Genomic DNA, 16,280 nt, shown 5'->3' with positions numbered 1-16,280 from the left:
AGTGTGGCACATGGCATCCAAGGGTTATGACGTAGCATACGAACCATAGACATAGATGCAGTATGACACGACCATGCATGGATATATAGCAATGATGAATGCACCACAGCACTCCTACACCTAGAACCCTCCAAGGTTGAACCCGGAACTGTATGCCATGGGTTTAACATCGGGATGAGGGACAGCGTCGAACTGATGGTATGATAATGATCCATTCGACTGCATGCGGATATATGCGGCCTGTGAGGGGATGAGTGAAAAGTGAGTTCTTCATATTGGTCACATAGGAAGAGGATGAGATGAATACTTACCTTGTTGCCAGTCGAATCACAATAGTTGGGACAACTGAAAACAGTTATACACAATCCATCATGCTCGATAGCATAACCATCCGCTCTCACTTCATGAGACCGTATGACAGCCGTTATCTTGTTCAATTCACACCACCTCTTCGTGACGTCGGGACCGAATCCTAGTCCAACACCTCTCTTGGAGGGTCCACGACCGTTGGGCTCTTGTGGATCCGTCCACAGCATCTGCATAAGAGGAAAACATTTCATCCGATCGATCAGCGGTCATCCACATCAAGATATGTCATACAGCTTGAAATCTTACTCACCTCACACATGATACCTTCTTGTCCAGGTTGTCTACCGAATCTATCTATCTTTCTAACTTCATCCAATGTCACACCATCCTTACTGACAGGGGGACCACCATGGCAGACGAAGAACCTCCTTTTCCCTTCCGATAGTATTGCAGGCTGAGATCCTTCTGATTTGGGTGATGCGGGTGACTGGGTAGCAGACACAAGGACGGCGAGGGGTACTGGAAGTGCATTGAGGTAGTCAGTATTCTCAAATTGCAGGTGTTGTTCCGAGGTACATTGACTGTGATGACTCACATGAGGTGAAGACATCCGCAAACAACTTGAATGTCATCTCTCCTAACTTGGCCTTACATTCTCCCTCGAATCCGTACACTTTGTTCATATCTGCAAGATATAGATAAGCAATTGTCAGCTGAGGGCAGATACAATACACATTAGCTGAAGGATCTTACCATTAGTTTCGTGATTACCACGATTTATGAATACATAATCCGGGTATAACCACTTGTAAGCGAATACAGTAAGAGCGACTTCCACCGACCATGATCCACGATCGACAAGATCGCCTGTGATGGGTAACGTCAGCTAAGGTGGTCTGTACCATTGGAAAAAAACTGACTTACCATTGAAGATCATATAGTGGGACTCGCTAGGATGAGTAGTCATCAAGAGTAAATTATGTACATCGAAAAATTGGCCGTGAGCTAGAAAAGGCGATCAGCATAGAAGCTCATTATCCGAAGAAAAGTCATGATTTCAACTCACTATCTCCAATGATATCACACGTCACTCCCTCCGGTATACTGATCTCCACCAACGTACTCTCCTTCTCTATCACACTTCTACAACCCAGAATGATCTCCCAGGCTATTCGTTTAGGTACTTTCCCACCATTCTTGAATGACTCGATCATCCCTTTTACGAATTCCTCTGTAGGCTTATATCGACCGTTGGGGTCGTTGGGGATGATAGGTAGTGGGAAATCAGGTTTGGCGGTGTTGAGATCGAGTGTACATGCTCCGGAGGAAATCAGGGAAAGACATTTGGAAGAGGCCGTTTCGGTTTCACCAACTGATATAGCCTGGGGAGTAATTAGAGATCAGCGATAAACATCTCAGATATTTGATAGCGAGCTTGATGGTTGAGATAAGGAAGATCGACATATGATATTTTCTATATCCACAGCATTCTGGGGAGAGCAAATTCGATTGACTCACCTTTTCGAATTCGATCTTCCTGATCAGCTTCACTGTCAACTGCAACTGTTCTCTTGCAGCTTTATTCGTCGGGTCGACCGAGATGGCCTTCTTGAAGTCTGGTACAGCGTCCGTGGGTCTGAGAATGGCAAGGTAAGATTGACCACGTCTGAAATACGCCTTGGAGTAATTAGGGTTGAGCTCAATCGCTTTGGCTAAACGGGGAGGAAGCAGAGTAAACATCCAGCACACGATCAGTTGAAGGACTGAGATCAAACAGATAATGATAACTACGAGAGCAACAAGCCAGACTCACTAGCATCCGCTATAGCAGCACCATGTTCCTCCATCTTGGCTTTACTCATTGCTCTATTATTCCAGAATGTACTATCTTTCGGGTTGAGAGCTATCGCTTGAGTGTACAGATCGATGGACTTGTTGAAATCCTTTGCTGAGATATGATATATCAGTTAGCTAGAAGACCTTACATTGCTTGTAGAGCGTTTTGATATGGTATGGTCTCACTCACCTCCAAAAGCCTTGTTAGCCTCTGCTTTCAACTCTAATGCCTTCTGCTTGTCTTCCTCGGTCACGATCTTTGAATCGTCTACTTCCGGTTCCAATTCGCCATCGGAGGATACTATGTGGTTGAGGATACCGAATAAGCCAGCTCCTGTTACTGCAAGAGAAGATCACTTACATGATAAGCCTGCTAGGGAAGTAGCGGATAGTACGGGAGAAGGGAAAGGAGTTATATCATCGTTCAAGGAAGAAGATGATGCTGAAGAGGAGGCTGAAGCTACATTTGATTCTACGCCTGTGATGATCTCCGACAGGCTGCTATGCAGCTCACTGTGCTCTTCCGACATGTTCTCATTCGATATGTATATCTGATGATGAAGGATGAAGAACAAGGTTGGAAGAGAAGAAAGGGAAAAAAGGAGAGGGTCACTCCCATCCAACTTTTTTTTGGATTTGAGAGATGACGATCACTTGCACTCGATTCAATTGTGGCATATGCACAGATATTCTTCTGACCACCATTCATCTTCAAGTGAGCTATATTCACCTTGTATGCAGCATGAAGGAGCATTACGAGCAGTTAACGATGGCCGAAGCATCCATAAGCACTGCATCGACCAAGCCCATCACGTTCCATGACGAAGGACACGAGATCCCCTGGATGATCTTCTCATCTTGTGCTGTCCTTTCATCTGATTCACCGACCGACAACGGCAAGGAGATTCCCACTCTCATATACATACAAAAAGTATTCATGATGTCACAGCAGGACTCTATGGCTCCGAGCTGCTGATATACCTTGATTGAATCTGTGTTAACACCCTCAATCATCGATAATACTGGCCATTCAGGTCAAAATGGCCCCCGCAATGAATGTAAATAATTGGGAAAGACCACAGAATCATTCGTATGACTGACTATGACAGATGCATGCGCCTGCTATGATGGTATTGTGACATGGAGATGTCTTCCTAAATATGACTATGCTAGATTCTATGCTATTCTATCAGGATCTAACCTCCGCTGCCGTGCTTGTTTCGTGGTATCCATCCGATGTCTATTGGTAACACTCTCGTGTAATATATTTCATCCCATCTTTCACATTCCAAGGGCACATGCCGATTGGTATGGTATTTCCCACACTCGTCACAATGTCAAGAGATATCACGGATGTCGGATACCTGAGGGACGGATCGGGGTGAGGCTAAAGATGGGGATGACAAGGGTCAGCCTATCGCAAGCCAAGAAAGACTTCAATGTGGTAGAACAGTGAACAAGTGAGACTTATGTGCAATAGACAGATAGCGCGATCTACCGGTCCTTGGTTTCGATAAGAGAAGGTACGAAAGAAAGTTTCACTCACAGTGACAGACCTCACACCCCCCTTGATCCGCATACGCAACAGCATCCAAAACGTCATTCACCAACTCTTTATCAAACCCTTCTCTAAGTGGTAAATCCTGTGGTAAACCGACTCTCACCGCATTCCTGATCAAATCCATCACTTCATCGTGACCCACTCCGGACTCATCATCATCATCTCTAAACATCTTGGTCAAGATATGTCCTCTGACATTGATAAAGTTCCATCTTGTATTTTGAATTATCTCAGGTGCGTTGGTAGTACCGGAAGGGAACAAGTTTTTGATCAATTTACCAATTTGCCATGCTCTATAGGACCACTGAATACCTGGTATATATACTGATTGGACACCTGGAGGATGAATGATAGGTCGAGCGATGGATCCTGTAATATGCGACGCGAAATGATAATTGTTGATCACATTGGGTAAAGAAGGTAAAACCTGATGAACGATATTATGGACGTTGAATACTTTCAGACTTTCCTTCCATAATCCATCTTGATGTAGTTTGGCGATACGTGAGATGAGCTGGTACTGACCTGATACGGTCAAATCACGATGCGATTCCCAATTTTCAGATAACACGATCGGGAATGATATACATAATTGGGAAGGTTGACAGGTGGTAACGAGGGTTTCGAGGAAAGGGGGATTACGAGGTCGATCGTACGTCGGTGGTGACCAAGAGCGAATCTCGTCGGTAGCTGTGGAGAGGAATTGGACAGAGTATAGTTTGGGAAATGCTGACGATGATAAAGATTCGACGGATGTCGCGAATTGATTGGAGAGGATATCAGAGGGTAATGAGTGGATGATCAAGTGACGAACATGTTGAAAAGCCGCTAAGCGTCGGGTGGTTGACTTTGACGAGGTGAAGAAGGTATCATCAACGAGTGGATCATGTTGTACGCCATTGACAGCAGGGACTTGCAGGGGGACAATTGACAGTAGATGATCTGAACTACCCTTCTTGATCTGAAGCGATTCGTAAAGTATCGGCGTGATAGCGGTGTATACCTCTTTCGAGCAACTATGTATACGCGCTACCGATCCGAGATACCCATCTTGAGCAAGATTAGAGGATATCCGACGTATGATGTCAACGGGTAAAGGATCTTTCGATATACGAGGTGGGAAGGGGATGACCTTTTTAAGGGGGAGTGGGTGGATGGACGAGGTGTCAAGGGGTATCGCTATGGGCATGATGTCGAGGTCGAGTTCCGTATGCAGAGCCGGATGAGGAGGTACATAGAGGTAGTAATCCCCTGTGCCCCCTCCCCATCTTGACATTCTATATATACCAGGTTTGTATCTCAACAAGGAGATGAAGATGAAGGTGGTGGAAGATGAAATCGGCCGATGTGATTATGGGATGAGATGTCAACGTAAACCGGCCGAACAATCAACTTGAGATAGCACCATCTTTTATCAGATTAGATCTATAAATCCCTACCTACCATCCCATTTTCAGGTTAAGCCTCTAAGCGAGGTCAGGAGACTACTGTAGAGGAGAGGCCTGCGATTCGATCAGATGCATAACGTCTTCGGAAGCTTACGGAGAGCAGCGCGTTGGGTCATCATACGATCCAGTCTGTCGGATGACAATTTCCGGGCCAGTAGACGCTGTCACCAAAAAGTAATTCATGTAAGACTGTGATCGCAGTACTCGATCTGAACAGTGATTCACTCAGATATATTGATCCAAGGCCATCCATAACGGCTGATCTCAAGCAGCTGTCTCCTCTATTCCACATGGTTCTTCCGAAAACAAAGGCCAAAGCCTCGTATGACTTGAGCATGTACTGGTTCATCTGACATCTGCACAAGGATAAGGTTGTCTAGAACCTATTCATGCAGACCACATATCGCAAACTCGAATCTTTGAAAGTGGGGATTACGATGGGCCATCAATAATGTCATGGGAGTACCACCTGATCACTGACATGTCACTCCCCGTAAACAACATGTCGTACCAATCTATGTTGAATTCGTACGTGCGAAACAGATCTTTCGAGTCAGCAGTCCGTACAGACTCAACACAGCTTTGACTGAATCATCCAACTCACTGACCATAGTTCATCGCCTGACAATGACTTCGAGTCGACCCAAAGTCATGTACAAGTATGTGCGTCACTGCATGCTGTGTGCTGTGTGTTGTAAAGCGATGACCGAAAGACCGACAGATTGGCTTCTTACCAGACAACTATGTCTCACACACGTATATGATCTTGAAAAGCCATCATCCATATCTTCTCCTCTCAATGCATCTGACGTATACTTTAAATCATGCTCAACACCACTCATCCGCCCATTCTCCCACCTGAGATACTCATTCTCATATTCCAAAATCTCCAAGAAGCCGGATCTATGAAGACATTATCCTCGTTCAGACAGGTCTCCAAATCCTCTTATTCCCTAGCATCTCCTATACTCGTGTCATCGAGCGAGGTACCAGTCTCCCACCTGATCAACCTGTATAATCACCACCGCTCATTCGACACCTACGAAACAGAGGCTATCGAAACAGATCTCAGCTTCTCAAGTTCCGGTCATGTGAAAAGGAAATTATACGATCTGTCACTGATAAAGAACCTGACATTGGTGAAGTATCCTATGCAAGGTAGGCTGGCGAACATCACAGCCCCGAGTACTTGCATCCGGACGGAAACAGATGAAAGAACGAGTAACAATCTCTTCAAGGTAACTCATACAAAGCTCCCCTTACTACCTCGACTTACCGAGCTCACATTCACTTCCTTCATCCTGCAAGATATCGCGTTGCACCTCTCTTCCAAGTCCTGTGGGGGCAACGGAGACTCGTTACCTGAGACAGTCTCCTTTTTGGTCAATCTGGATCACTCAGCCAACCAACTACGTACGATCAGATTTAGATACCCTTCTAGAATACTGGACCAACGAGACATGGATTTAACTGGAAGACTTGCTGAGTCTATCCGATCCCTCATTGCTCTTTTCCCATCTATCGAAGAGATCTATATCGAGAATGTGCATCTTCAACCACTACTACTTCCCGCCCCGAGGAAAGGGTTGAATAAGGTCGTGGTAGAATTTAGTAGACATGCAAAATGTCCGGATATGGGTGGAGTTGTATTTCAACAAAGGAAGGAACAGCTGCGTGAAGCTCTGGTGGATCTGACCCATCACACGGGAGCTATTTCAGATGTTCTCGAAGAGATACTTGAGTCAGAGACCACAAAGTACGAGTTCCGAGACGCGATTGGCACGATACCCCAATGGGATGGTGCGATGAATACAGAGACTCAAGCGAAAGAGCTAGAAGATATGCTTAAACGCAGTACGGAGGAGGAACACACAACCAAATCAGCTCACTGGAGGATCAACGGTTTATTCGATCTGGTGGAAAGGGTGTCATGAATCTCTGAGGATTTTGGAGCAGTCGAGGTAAGCATATACACATATGCATTTAAACGGATTAGAAATAAAGGACGATGACATTCCTAAACAAGCATCGAATCAAAAGCGTAACAACGAGAAATAGTAACAACCAAGTAATAATTCCAGCTCCATTTTTGACAAACCATCCCATTCCTGATGCTCAAGAAAGCTCCACGCAATCTCCACGTATATCAATCCCAGTTACAACGAAGAAGCGAATTGATCAAAGATACTGTAGTGGGATATTCTTGATCATCTAAACTCGGTTGACCGTATAGTTGACATCCTCTTCCTTCTCAGCCAGATCCTTTTGTTGGAGTTGTTGGACTTCCTTCTCATGTTCTTCTTTGTCCAGAGCATCCGCCGGGATCTCGTTCGGAGTCGAGTTGACTAGGAGGATCATGGGACCCATCGCAGCAGCCATCAAACCGAATGTAACGCAGAAACCGATCAATGGGGAAGTCTTGATCTGGGTGTTCATACCATATGATATCGCTTGACCGACCGCTTCCAAGCATCTGAACGCAGCACCATTTCGTACATTGGCTTGAGCGTCGGTGGCGAAAGAAGACAGTAACCAGTACATGTATGATTGCGATAATGGACCGGTGGTCTGGACGAAGAAGTAAGGTAAAAAGGCAGAGGGGTATAGCTTGTCCACCCAATCGATTTTTCCAGGATGATGCTTGTTGAACTTGACTTGCATGATGATTGTCCAGATATACACGGCCATGTTGAGGATGAGCACGGTGAAAAGTCCCAATTGAGCTCTTCGTCGCTGACTGACGTTCTTCATGTCGAGGATGAACCCGAGACCGAAGCAACCGATACTAGGTTAACATCGAGACGTCAGTGTGTGACTAAGAGGAATCAGATTATTCGAAAACTTACATGCAGAAGAAGGGTGAGATCAGAGACGAAAGAGCTCGGGATCTGGTACTGAAGTATGTACCCAAGTAGGTCGACCAAGTACCACTTTCAATCAGATCACATGAAATCAGCTTTAGAACACCTATACTAATTCGATGGATCATATTTGCTCACCTGTAGAAGAAAGACCAAACGGCCCAAAGGGCTGATAGCAAGATGAGCTTCGAAGTCATTGTGATCTTGATCAATTTGAATTCGGCTTTAGTAGAGAGTTTCTCGGAAACTCTGACTTTAGTACCATCCGATCTGACAACGTTGTGTAGAGGACTGATGAGCCAGGCGAATGGGAAGCTGAATATTATCGACAACGGTCAGTATAGCTCCTCACTATCCTCGGAAAGGTCTAGTAGAGGTGGAATCACTCACGCAAGACTTTCAATGATCAAGAAAGCGATGTATGTATCAGGAGTTACCCCTCCGGTGGCTCCAGCTTTGTGATTCTTGGACAGGTTGATAGCACCTCCAATCAATTGACCAAGATTTCTAGCCACGATCCAAAGAGCGAGATATTTTCCTCTAGCCCCACTGGGAGCGATGGACATGATCGTACCGGATTCAGCAACATACCAACATCCACTTCCTGTTCCGGTGATGAAAGCACCAAAGATTAAGAACTGCAAAATCAGATTGACGGGAAAGTCAGCTTGACCCGATGATGTGCTGGAGCTTATGGAAAGATGCAGAACATACCCATTGCACACCGAATTTACTATTGCAGTAATAGGAAGCACCTCGGATAGGGAAAGACATAGCACCGAGGACCAAGGCCCATTTCGTACCGAGTCGATTCACAATGGGACCACCGAAAAGACAAGTAATAGCCAAACAAGCGTAGTTGATGGAGGTACTAGGTGATCACGGGAGAACGATCAGATACACAAGGCTTGGTGAGGGACACTCTTGACTCACGCAATGTTTGAAGTTTGGGGAGTTGCCAACCCACCACCTCCCAGACCAGCGATAGCGTCTGCCATGGCAGGACCACAGAAGGCTTGGACACTCATGAGCAACATCTGTGTCAGACTGTGTTGGTGGATCCTCTTCCATAGTGGTACCTCGTTCTGATAAGCTACAATATCGAATTCCTCTGCATTGTGAGCGTTGTGGGAGGAGTTGCCCACTTCTTTGATTCGTAGGTTGTCATCGTTGCCACCCGGTCGGGTGTTAGGAGGTGCAGCGTCGAGTTCGGCCATTGTGTTTGGAGTGGTTCGTCGAGAAGATCAGGATTGCGATTGGGAAAAAAAGTGGGAAGTCGAAGAGATCTCAGCTCAGTTTATATATCTTTTCATTTATCTTCTCTCTGCATGAGCGCTTTATCTACTACTTCTTTATCTCTTCTTGGTACCGGACCCATTCTTCTGCCGCTATCTCTGGACGATACGTCCTTGGAGTCCCCGTCACATGGGCTGGGGGGTAAATCGAGAGGAAAAATGAAAGTCTCGTAATGAGCCTATCCGTCAGCTCGGATGGAAGTTTTTTTCCTAACAAAAAGTCCGTGTTGGCGGTGAGTTAAATTTGTGAACCTGAATCGTCATTGGCCATCCGGTCCGATACCTAGCTTCCAAAGTACCCTCGGCTGCATGGGAGGCCAAACCAGGTGACAGAATGAGTCATTATCAATAGTGTCCTCCTATCAACGGATGTAGGTATTGTCCCAACAGCCGCTCGAGGGGCGATGGAACTATGAGTCGCATTGCACGATTGAAAACACTATGCTGGAGTAAGGAAAACCATGAATCTACAGTAGCTTCCCATTTTTTTTCGGCTGTGGTGTTAGCGTGATATGATATGATCCCTGTACCTGATTTGATACATCAATCGATCAACACAAAGACGACGCCCACAGACAGAGAAACACAACACACACATACACATGTAACACTCGTACCACTAAAACAATAAGAGCATGCATATATTCATCCCCTCTCTGTCTCGAAGTTGAAAAGATCACTCACGTGACGGAATGAATCGCATCGGGGAGGCACTTGAATTGACCGATACCACGGATTGCATGGAAACCCATTTCCGATTCCCTGGCATTTTGTGTTGATCTGCTATCTCTTATAAAAGTGCAGCAGTTCACAATGACTTGTTTGTCTACTCTTTCGATCATGTTCGTAAGCATCAACAGCATCACACTCATTCAGCTATGATGTCTCCCTCATCGTCAAAGAAAGACACTAAGGTCGTGGTAGTGGGAGGTGCAGGTACGATCGGATCCTCCACCGCCCTTCACTTGATACGAAATGGTTATACGCCTTCCAATATCACTGTCCTGGATACGTATGAGATCCCATCTGCTCAATCGGCAGGAAATGATCTGAATAAGATCATGGGTATTCGTCTAAGGAACCCAGCCGATATACAGCTGAGCATGGAAGCGAGGGATATGTGGTTGAACGATGAAGTGTTCAAGCCCTACTTCCATAATACAGGACGAGTGAGTGGAAATAGAGATTGACGAGCTCCCTGAAGCAGAGGTGACATCTGAGGTGTATAGCTCGACTGCGGACATACTCCAGAAGAGATCGAATCGCTCAAAGAAGCTTACGAGACTTCTATCAACGCTGGTGTGGGACTTGAAAAGACGACGGAATGGTTGGACAGCGAGGAGGAGATACTGAAGAAAATGCCTTTGTTAGATCGGGAGCAGATCAAGGTGAGCCAGTCCATTGTATCTTCCACATGAAGCTGTACTCACCCCTCTGATAGGGCTGGAAAGCTGTGTGGTCATCGGACGGAGGATGGCTGGCAGCAGCCAAAGCCATCAATAGTATAGCAGAAGTATTGAAGAAAGAGGGCGTCAAATTTGGATTCGGAGGGTAAATGACTGAACTCCCTGCTTTTGGCCGGTGAACTTTAAGCCAAACACATGCTTACACTTCTCTGTGGTAGTGCTGGCTCCTTCAAGGCCCCTCTTTTCGCTGAAGATGGTACAACGTGTGTTGGCGTAGAGACAGTTGACGGAACAAGGTATCATGCGGATAAAGTGGTGCTGGCTGCTGGAGCTTGGAGTCCCGCTTTGGTAGATTTGAAGGATCAATGTGTGTCAAAGGTGAGTGCGATCATCTAATGTTCATGCTCCAGCTTGCCAACAGCAACTGCTGACTGAATAACTTTCCAGGCCTGGGTCTACGCTCATATGCAATTGACACCGGAAGAAGCAGCAGAATTCAAGGATACACCAGTGATCTACAACGGCGATTTGGGATTTTTCTTTGAGCCCAACGAGTGAGCTCTTATAACATCTCCGATTCCTACTATTTGTGTCGATCTCTCATCTCATCCCTCCTACAGATACGGTATCATCAAAGTCTGTGACGAATTTCCAGGATTCACCCGATTCAAGCAGCATCAACCCTATGGAGCTTCGTCACCCAAGAAGGTTTCCGTCCCTCGATCTCACGCTAAACACCCTACCGATACCATCCCATTAGAATCAGAAGCCAGTATAGGTAGAGCCGTGGACGCTTTCTTGCCTAGATTTAAGAACAAGAAGCGATTCAACCAAGCTCTTTGTTGGTGTACCGATACTGCGGATGCCAATTTGTTGATATGTGAACATCCTAAATGGAAGAACTTCATTTTAGCTACGGGTGATTCTGGGTGAGTGACCGACCCCATCTATCCATCACTTCTGCTGACCGTCAACCCTGAACCCTTATAGACACTCATTCAAACTGTTACCCAACATCGGTAAACACGTCGTTGAGCTCATCGAAGGTACACTATCCAAAGAGTTGAAGGATTCATGGAAATGGAGACCTGGATCAGGAGACGCTTTGAAGTCCAGAAGAGCAGCCGCCGCTAGGGATCTGGCTGATCTACCAGGATGGAATCACGACGGCGAGACTGATTCTATCACTGCGTCGATCGATCAACTGAAGTTGTCAAAGGAGGAAACTGCTAAGACGGGTGGTGGCCCAGTGGTAGAGATATAAACTGATTTTCAGCATCATCTGGATTGTGCTTATCAGAATAGCTTAGAAATATAGAGGATAACTTTTCGTATAGATGTACTGCATGTTTGGACATAATATCACATGCACGTCTGTGCACCACTCATTGAGCATCCTTCTGCGATCATTCGTATTTTACGAAGCAGCTGTACTGACCAGCCACGGTCAACTTGATTCAAGGTTGCCATCATGGATCAATCGTTTGGAAAACTTGCAATGCATTGCAAGCAAGACATTTCGACAAAGAAATATTGAAATACATCTCACAACGATGAGAGAGTATGTCCGTGTCGAGCTTGTACCCCAAATAGCGTTCTTCTATCCGTGCCAGCAATCTTCTATATATCTAAGCATTCTAATAATCTAAAGACATCTAGAACTTGAAGACTTCGTCGGCGGTATAACCTAATTCCTTGAAGGCACCTTGCAATTCACCTTGTCTGGGTCCGTCTTTGGGGCCAGCGAGAGACTTGACTTGAGGTGGGGGGCCGCAGACAAAGGCTCGAATTTTTTCGTTCGAGTCAGACGATCGAGGGAAAAGCTTGGAGATCATGGCAGGGGTGACGAATCCGGTTTCACCTAGGCAGCAACATTGGAATCAGCGTCTGGTGATCAACAGGGCCACTACCTGAATAGAGAGACTAGTTTTTGAATGAGAGCACGAATAGGGATGGTTTGACAGGACAGAGAGGATTATGACGACTGTGTCCATGGAATCTGCGAATTCTACTCAAGCACCGCATGAATGCTCACCCTTCCAGCCCCAAGGACCCTTATCAAGAACGTATTTGACCTCAAGTCGATCGGGGTGTTGTTTGGCGAGTTCGTCCCATTCCTTTCGAAGTACTATTCATGGAGTACTTAGTTAGCAAAATCCGTTTGCTTCTAGGGAGTCGACCCCAAGCGCTCAATTACTCACAGATATCGTTCTCAGTAACGTTGGAGAACACCAAAGTCCATTTTGTCTTGTCATCAGGAATGTTCAAGGAGTGAGTGACGAGTTGATACATGGGGGTGATACCACTTCCACCAGCGACAGCCAATCCTCGATCAAAGCTGTTGGGTTCATACTTGAATTTGAGAATAGGACCTTTGAAGAGGAGTTGTTGACCGGGTTGCAAAGACGAAATGAAAGGGGTGAGTTTACCATCCTGCGTGTATGCCATCAGCCCGTCAGCAAGAAATCGGTGATGGAATACGAGCGACATCAAAGGACAGAATCTACGCTTAAGCAGACAACCTGATTCACAAGGGGATAGCGCAGATACAGTCCGCCACTCACCTTGTACTCCTTAATCAACAGATCAATAGAACCTTTCTGTTCGTTGGAAGAAACGGGGGTGTATGGTCTGTACGATCATGATCAGACACCGGTAAAATCATGATTTGATGCGGGCGGGTGCTCACCTGATGACTGGTTTACCCTTATCATCCTTGATCTCGCCTTCACCTTGAGGAGATCTGACTAACAAAGCACTGGCGACCTCAGCACCGGATACTTTGTCTTTGCCGTCTTCACCGAATGAGAACGTGTAAATAGCAGAGTTGTGATTGTATGGTGCGACTTTGGTGAGAGTGAAAGGTGTCCACGAGTCCCTAGCGTTAGCAGAAGCAAATCAGTATGAGGTCAGTCGAGAAGAGCGATGAGGAAGCTAGGAGGATCGATGTGGAAGATATGTATGTGACTCACTTGATAAGAGCAGCGTAAGAACCAGTACCCTGGTCAGCAGCATCCACTTCGGATTGTACACCCTTGATCTTCTGTTCAGCCTTAGCTTCGAGTTCATGCGCTTTGGCGGAAATTTCAGCCTTGGCAGCTATATTCATCAGGAAGCTCAGTAACAAGCACAACACGCATAGACAACAAAGTGACTCACCAGGGTTGTATTGAAGGTAAGCGTAAGCACCGAGACCGGTCTAGCAGGAATCGAATCAGCTGATTGCGATCAGGAGTGGAAAGGAATTAACACTGACAACACCAGCGAGGGAGAAGATCAGACCATAGTCTACCAAGTCTCAGCGAGTCAGCCCTCCGCAGCTAGCTCAAACGTATGAATTGGATCACTCACTTGGCCCACCAGCTCCAGCGGCAGAAGCGTAACCTCTGGATTGACGAGCTACACTGGCCTGCATTTTCGATCGATATCAGCTACTATAACAAGATCGTAAAGACTGGTGGTTGAGCTCACAGCAAAGGATGGTCGAGCGAGTCGAGCAGAGGAGAGGAATCTAGCGGCGGTAGCCATTTTTTGATAATGAATCGTGTTGATATACAGGCAGATGCAGAAGAGAGAGTAGATGAACGATGAGCAATGTGTTCGATTCGATCCTCATCCTCATTTCCAATTTCATCATCACTCTATGGATTGCGGTATGTTACGTAAACTTCCTGTCTGTCTCCTCCTCTCACTCTCCCTTCTCCTCCCAGCAAACTTTTCGATGTCCCACCAAGCAGCAGTGTCAGGTATGCATACGCGAGGAGGGACACCAGGTGCATTAGCGTGGTGTCAGATGGACGAAATAATTCAGAGACACCGGAGCTGGGTTGAGAGCCTATCAAGCTGACTTCTCGCGATCTCCTTTCCTTCTTCCCGCTACCGGCAAAATCCTCAATTAGCCATTCATGAGAAGCTTGATACCAAATCACAGTAGGGCGACTTCATACATAATCGTAGCTTGTACAGTCCTCTTCTTATATCTAGATTGATCTACCTTATTTGTATCTAGCTCTGTCTTACCGGAGCACAATCAGGTGCTCGTCCTCTATCTACTACCTTGTTTCTCAATTTTCCGATACCTGTAATCTCAATCTCAACCACATCACCGTCCTTCAAGAACACGCCCGTTGAAAGGCATACACCTGCTGGCGTGCCCGTAGCAATGACATCCCCAGGTTGAAGCGTCGTTCCCATCGATATGGTTTCGATCAAGGTAGGAATGTCAAAGATCAATTCCGAGGTGTTCTGGGATTGTACCACGTTGCAGTTGAGCTTAGTGGTCAGGTGCATGTTCTTGAAGTCGAGATTGGAAGCTGAATATTGCGCATCAGCGTCACAGTGTGAACTAGGTGATGAAGCAATGATGGTCTGACTCACCATGTACAGCCCATGGTCCCATCGGACAGAATGTGTCCAGAGATTTGCCGATATAGAACTGTTTGTGATCCCTTTGTCTGTCTCTGGCGGTGACCTGGATGAGGGGATATGTTAGCATGGGATCGAAGTGTTCGGAAGATTCTGTACGGCAAAGATATGATTGATACGATGGACAGTTTCTACAAGGATGGACAGGGTTCAAGGACAGCACGGCCACTCACATCATTCACGATGGTTGCACCCCAAACATGAGCCCAGGCATCTTCCTTTTTGATCCCAATACCACCTCTACCGATAATGATCGCAAGTTCTCCTTCGTAATCGACTGAATTAGTGATGTTGGGATGGGGATAGATGTGAGAACCGTTACCGATGATGGATGAAGCTCGTTTGGTGAAGATCACTGTGCTTGGTATCAATGTCGGTTCATCCATACTGCACAGCATAGACTGTAAAGAAAATATCGCCTGAGTCAAGGGACATGGGTTCCCTACTCACCTGGAAAATCAGGTTGTGCTTTGGTGTCACTCTTGTCATAGCCGCTGCTGTGGAATTCCCTACACTCGTGGATGCTCTATCAGCTGCCTTTCATCATGGCCATCTTGAGAGCATATCATCTCCTATGATTCGCACCTTCTCTGGGATGTGTAAGACGACACTTCGCAGCGACACTGGGCACCACTGTGACAACAAGTTGACTCACTCAGCGTGTTCCTTGTAGTTCTTGCCTACACAGATCACATCTCTTCCTCTGAGTGGGGCAAGAATGACCACATCGACAACGTTCTCCACTGGTGTACCTGGTATGAGCGTCTCATGGACCTTGTCCCACTCTTCGATGAGATGATGAATTGATCTAACAGGGGAGTTATCGGGGAATCTTAGCGGAGTGACGGTCGTAGATGAAGGGTCCAGCAGACCAACGATAGGTCGAGGGTTGCCCTTGGTTCTGTCTAATTACGTGGAGAGCTGGAGTCAGCGACTTCTGCCTGGGATAGGATGGGACATGAGCACAGCAGAAGGTAAGCAAAGGCGGACTCACAGGAAACGTATTTCCCGCTACTCGGGATTTTCGTTTTGGACGATCTTCTAGCTTGGTTGGTGTATGCAAAGTTCATGATGCGTTTGGACAATTACGGGAAGAACTCTTGAAGCAGATGAAGAGGGACTCTTGAGATGACATTGAA

General features: G+C 46.3%; 7 protein-coding genes across 7 annotated transcripts; 2 read left to right on the top strand and 5 right to left on the bottom strand.

Annotated features, from left to right (window-relative positions):
• Positions 1-120: 120 nt before the first annotated feature.
• On the bottom strand, positions 121-2,675 carry L199_001054 (uncharacterized protein; the record flags this gene model as incomplete). The annotated part of the gene is made up of 11 exons (XM_064886811.1): positions 121-240; positions 312-536; positions 620-828; positions 905-994; positions 1,063-1,176; positions 1,234-1,314; positions 1,376-1,691; positions 1,828-2,021; positions 2,123-2,257; positions 2,336-2,446; positions 2,507-2,675. The coding sequence occupies 11 exons, from the start codon at positions 2,673-2,675 to the stop codon at positions 121-123; spliced, it is 1,764 nt and encodes a 587-aa protein (XP_064742883.1).
• An 807-nt stretch (positions 2,676-3,482) lies between these two features.
• On the bottom strand, positions 3,483-4,982 carry L199_001053 (uncharacterized protein; the record flags this gene model as incomplete). Its single annotated transcript, XM_064886810.1, has 2 exons — positions 3,483-3,532; positions 3,692-4,982. 2 exons carry the CDS (start codon positions 4,980-4,982, stop codon positions 3,483-3,485), a joined length of 1,341 nt encoding a protein of 446 aa, XP_064742882.1.
• Positions 4,983-5,978: 996 nt separating this feature from the next.
• On the top strand, positions 5,979-7,088 carry L199_001052 (uncharacterized protein; the record flags this gene model as incomplete). Its single annotated transcript, XM_064886809.1, has 1 exon — positions 5,979-7,088. One exon carries the CDS (start codon positions 5,979-5,981, stop codon positions 7,086-7,088), a length of 1,110 nt encoding a protein of 369 aa, XP_064742881.1.
• A 277-nt stretch (positions 7,089-7,365) lies between these two features.
• L199_001051 (uncharacterized protein) lies at positions 7,366-9,232 on the bottom strand (the record flags this gene model as incomplete). Its single annotated transcript, XM_064886808.1, has 6 exons — positions 7,366-7,939; positions 8,001-8,084; positions 8,154-8,330; positions 8,406-8,653; positions 8,730-8,886; positions 8,949-9,232. The coding sequence occupies 6 exons, from the start codon at positions 9,230-9,232 to the stop codon at positions 7,366-7,368; spliced, it is 1,524 nt and encodes a 507-aa protein (XP_064742880.1).
• A 959-nt stretch (positions 9,233-10,191) lies between these two features.
• L199_001050 (uncharacterized protein) lies at positions 10,192-11,980 on the top strand (the record flags this gene model as incomplete). The annotated part of the gene is made up of 7 exons (XM_064886807.1): positions 10,192-10,479; positions 10,540-10,698; positions 10,752-10,861; positions 10,935-11,094; positions 11,164-11,270; positions 11,337-11,645; positions 11,707-11,980. The coding sequence occupies 7 exons, from the start codon at positions 10,192-10,194 to the stop codon at positions 11,978-11,980; spliced, it is 1,407 nt and encodes a 468-aa protein (XP_064742879.1).
• A 391-nt stretch (positions 11,981-12,371) lies between these two features.
• L199_001049 (uncharacterized protein) lies at positions 12,372-14,244 on the bottom strand (the record flags this gene model as incomplete). Its single annotated transcript, XM_064886806.1, has 10 exons — positions 12,372-12,577; positions 12,752-12,844; positions 12,918-13,149; positions 13,281-13,347; positions 13,406-13,594; positions 13,689-13,815; positions 13,876-13,915; positions 13,973-14,004; positions 14,068-14,125; positions 14,188-14,244. The coding sequence occupies 10 exons, from the start codon at positions 14,242-14,244 to the stop codon at positions 12,372-12,374; spliced, it is 1,101 nt and encodes a 366-aa protein (XP_064742878.1).
• A 477-nt stretch (positions 14,245-14,721) lies between these two features.
• L199_001048 (uncharacterized protein) lies at positions 14,722-16,211 on the bottom strand (the record flags this gene model as incomplete). The annotated part of the gene is made up of 6 exons (XM_064886805.1): positions 14,722-15,029; positions 15,094-15,187; positions 15,315-15,496; positions 15,592-15,650; positions 15,797-16,046; positions 16,136-16,211. The coding sequence occupies 6 exons, from the start codon at positions 16,209-16,211 to the stop codon at positions 14,722-14,724; spliced, it is 969 nt and encodes a 322-aa protein (XP_064742877.1).
• Between the last annotated feature and the right edge of the window lie 69 nt (positions 16,212-16,280).

Source organism: Kwoniella botswanensis, chromosome 1 (assembly GCF_036426115.1).
Source record: "Kwoniella botswanensis chromosome 1, complete sequence".
Lineage (NCBI taxonomy): Eukaryota > Fungi > Basidiomycota > Tremellomycetes > Tremellales > Cryptococcaceae > Kwoniella > Kwoniella botswanensis.
This window is presented reverse-complemented; position numbering and strand designations above follow the sequence as displayed.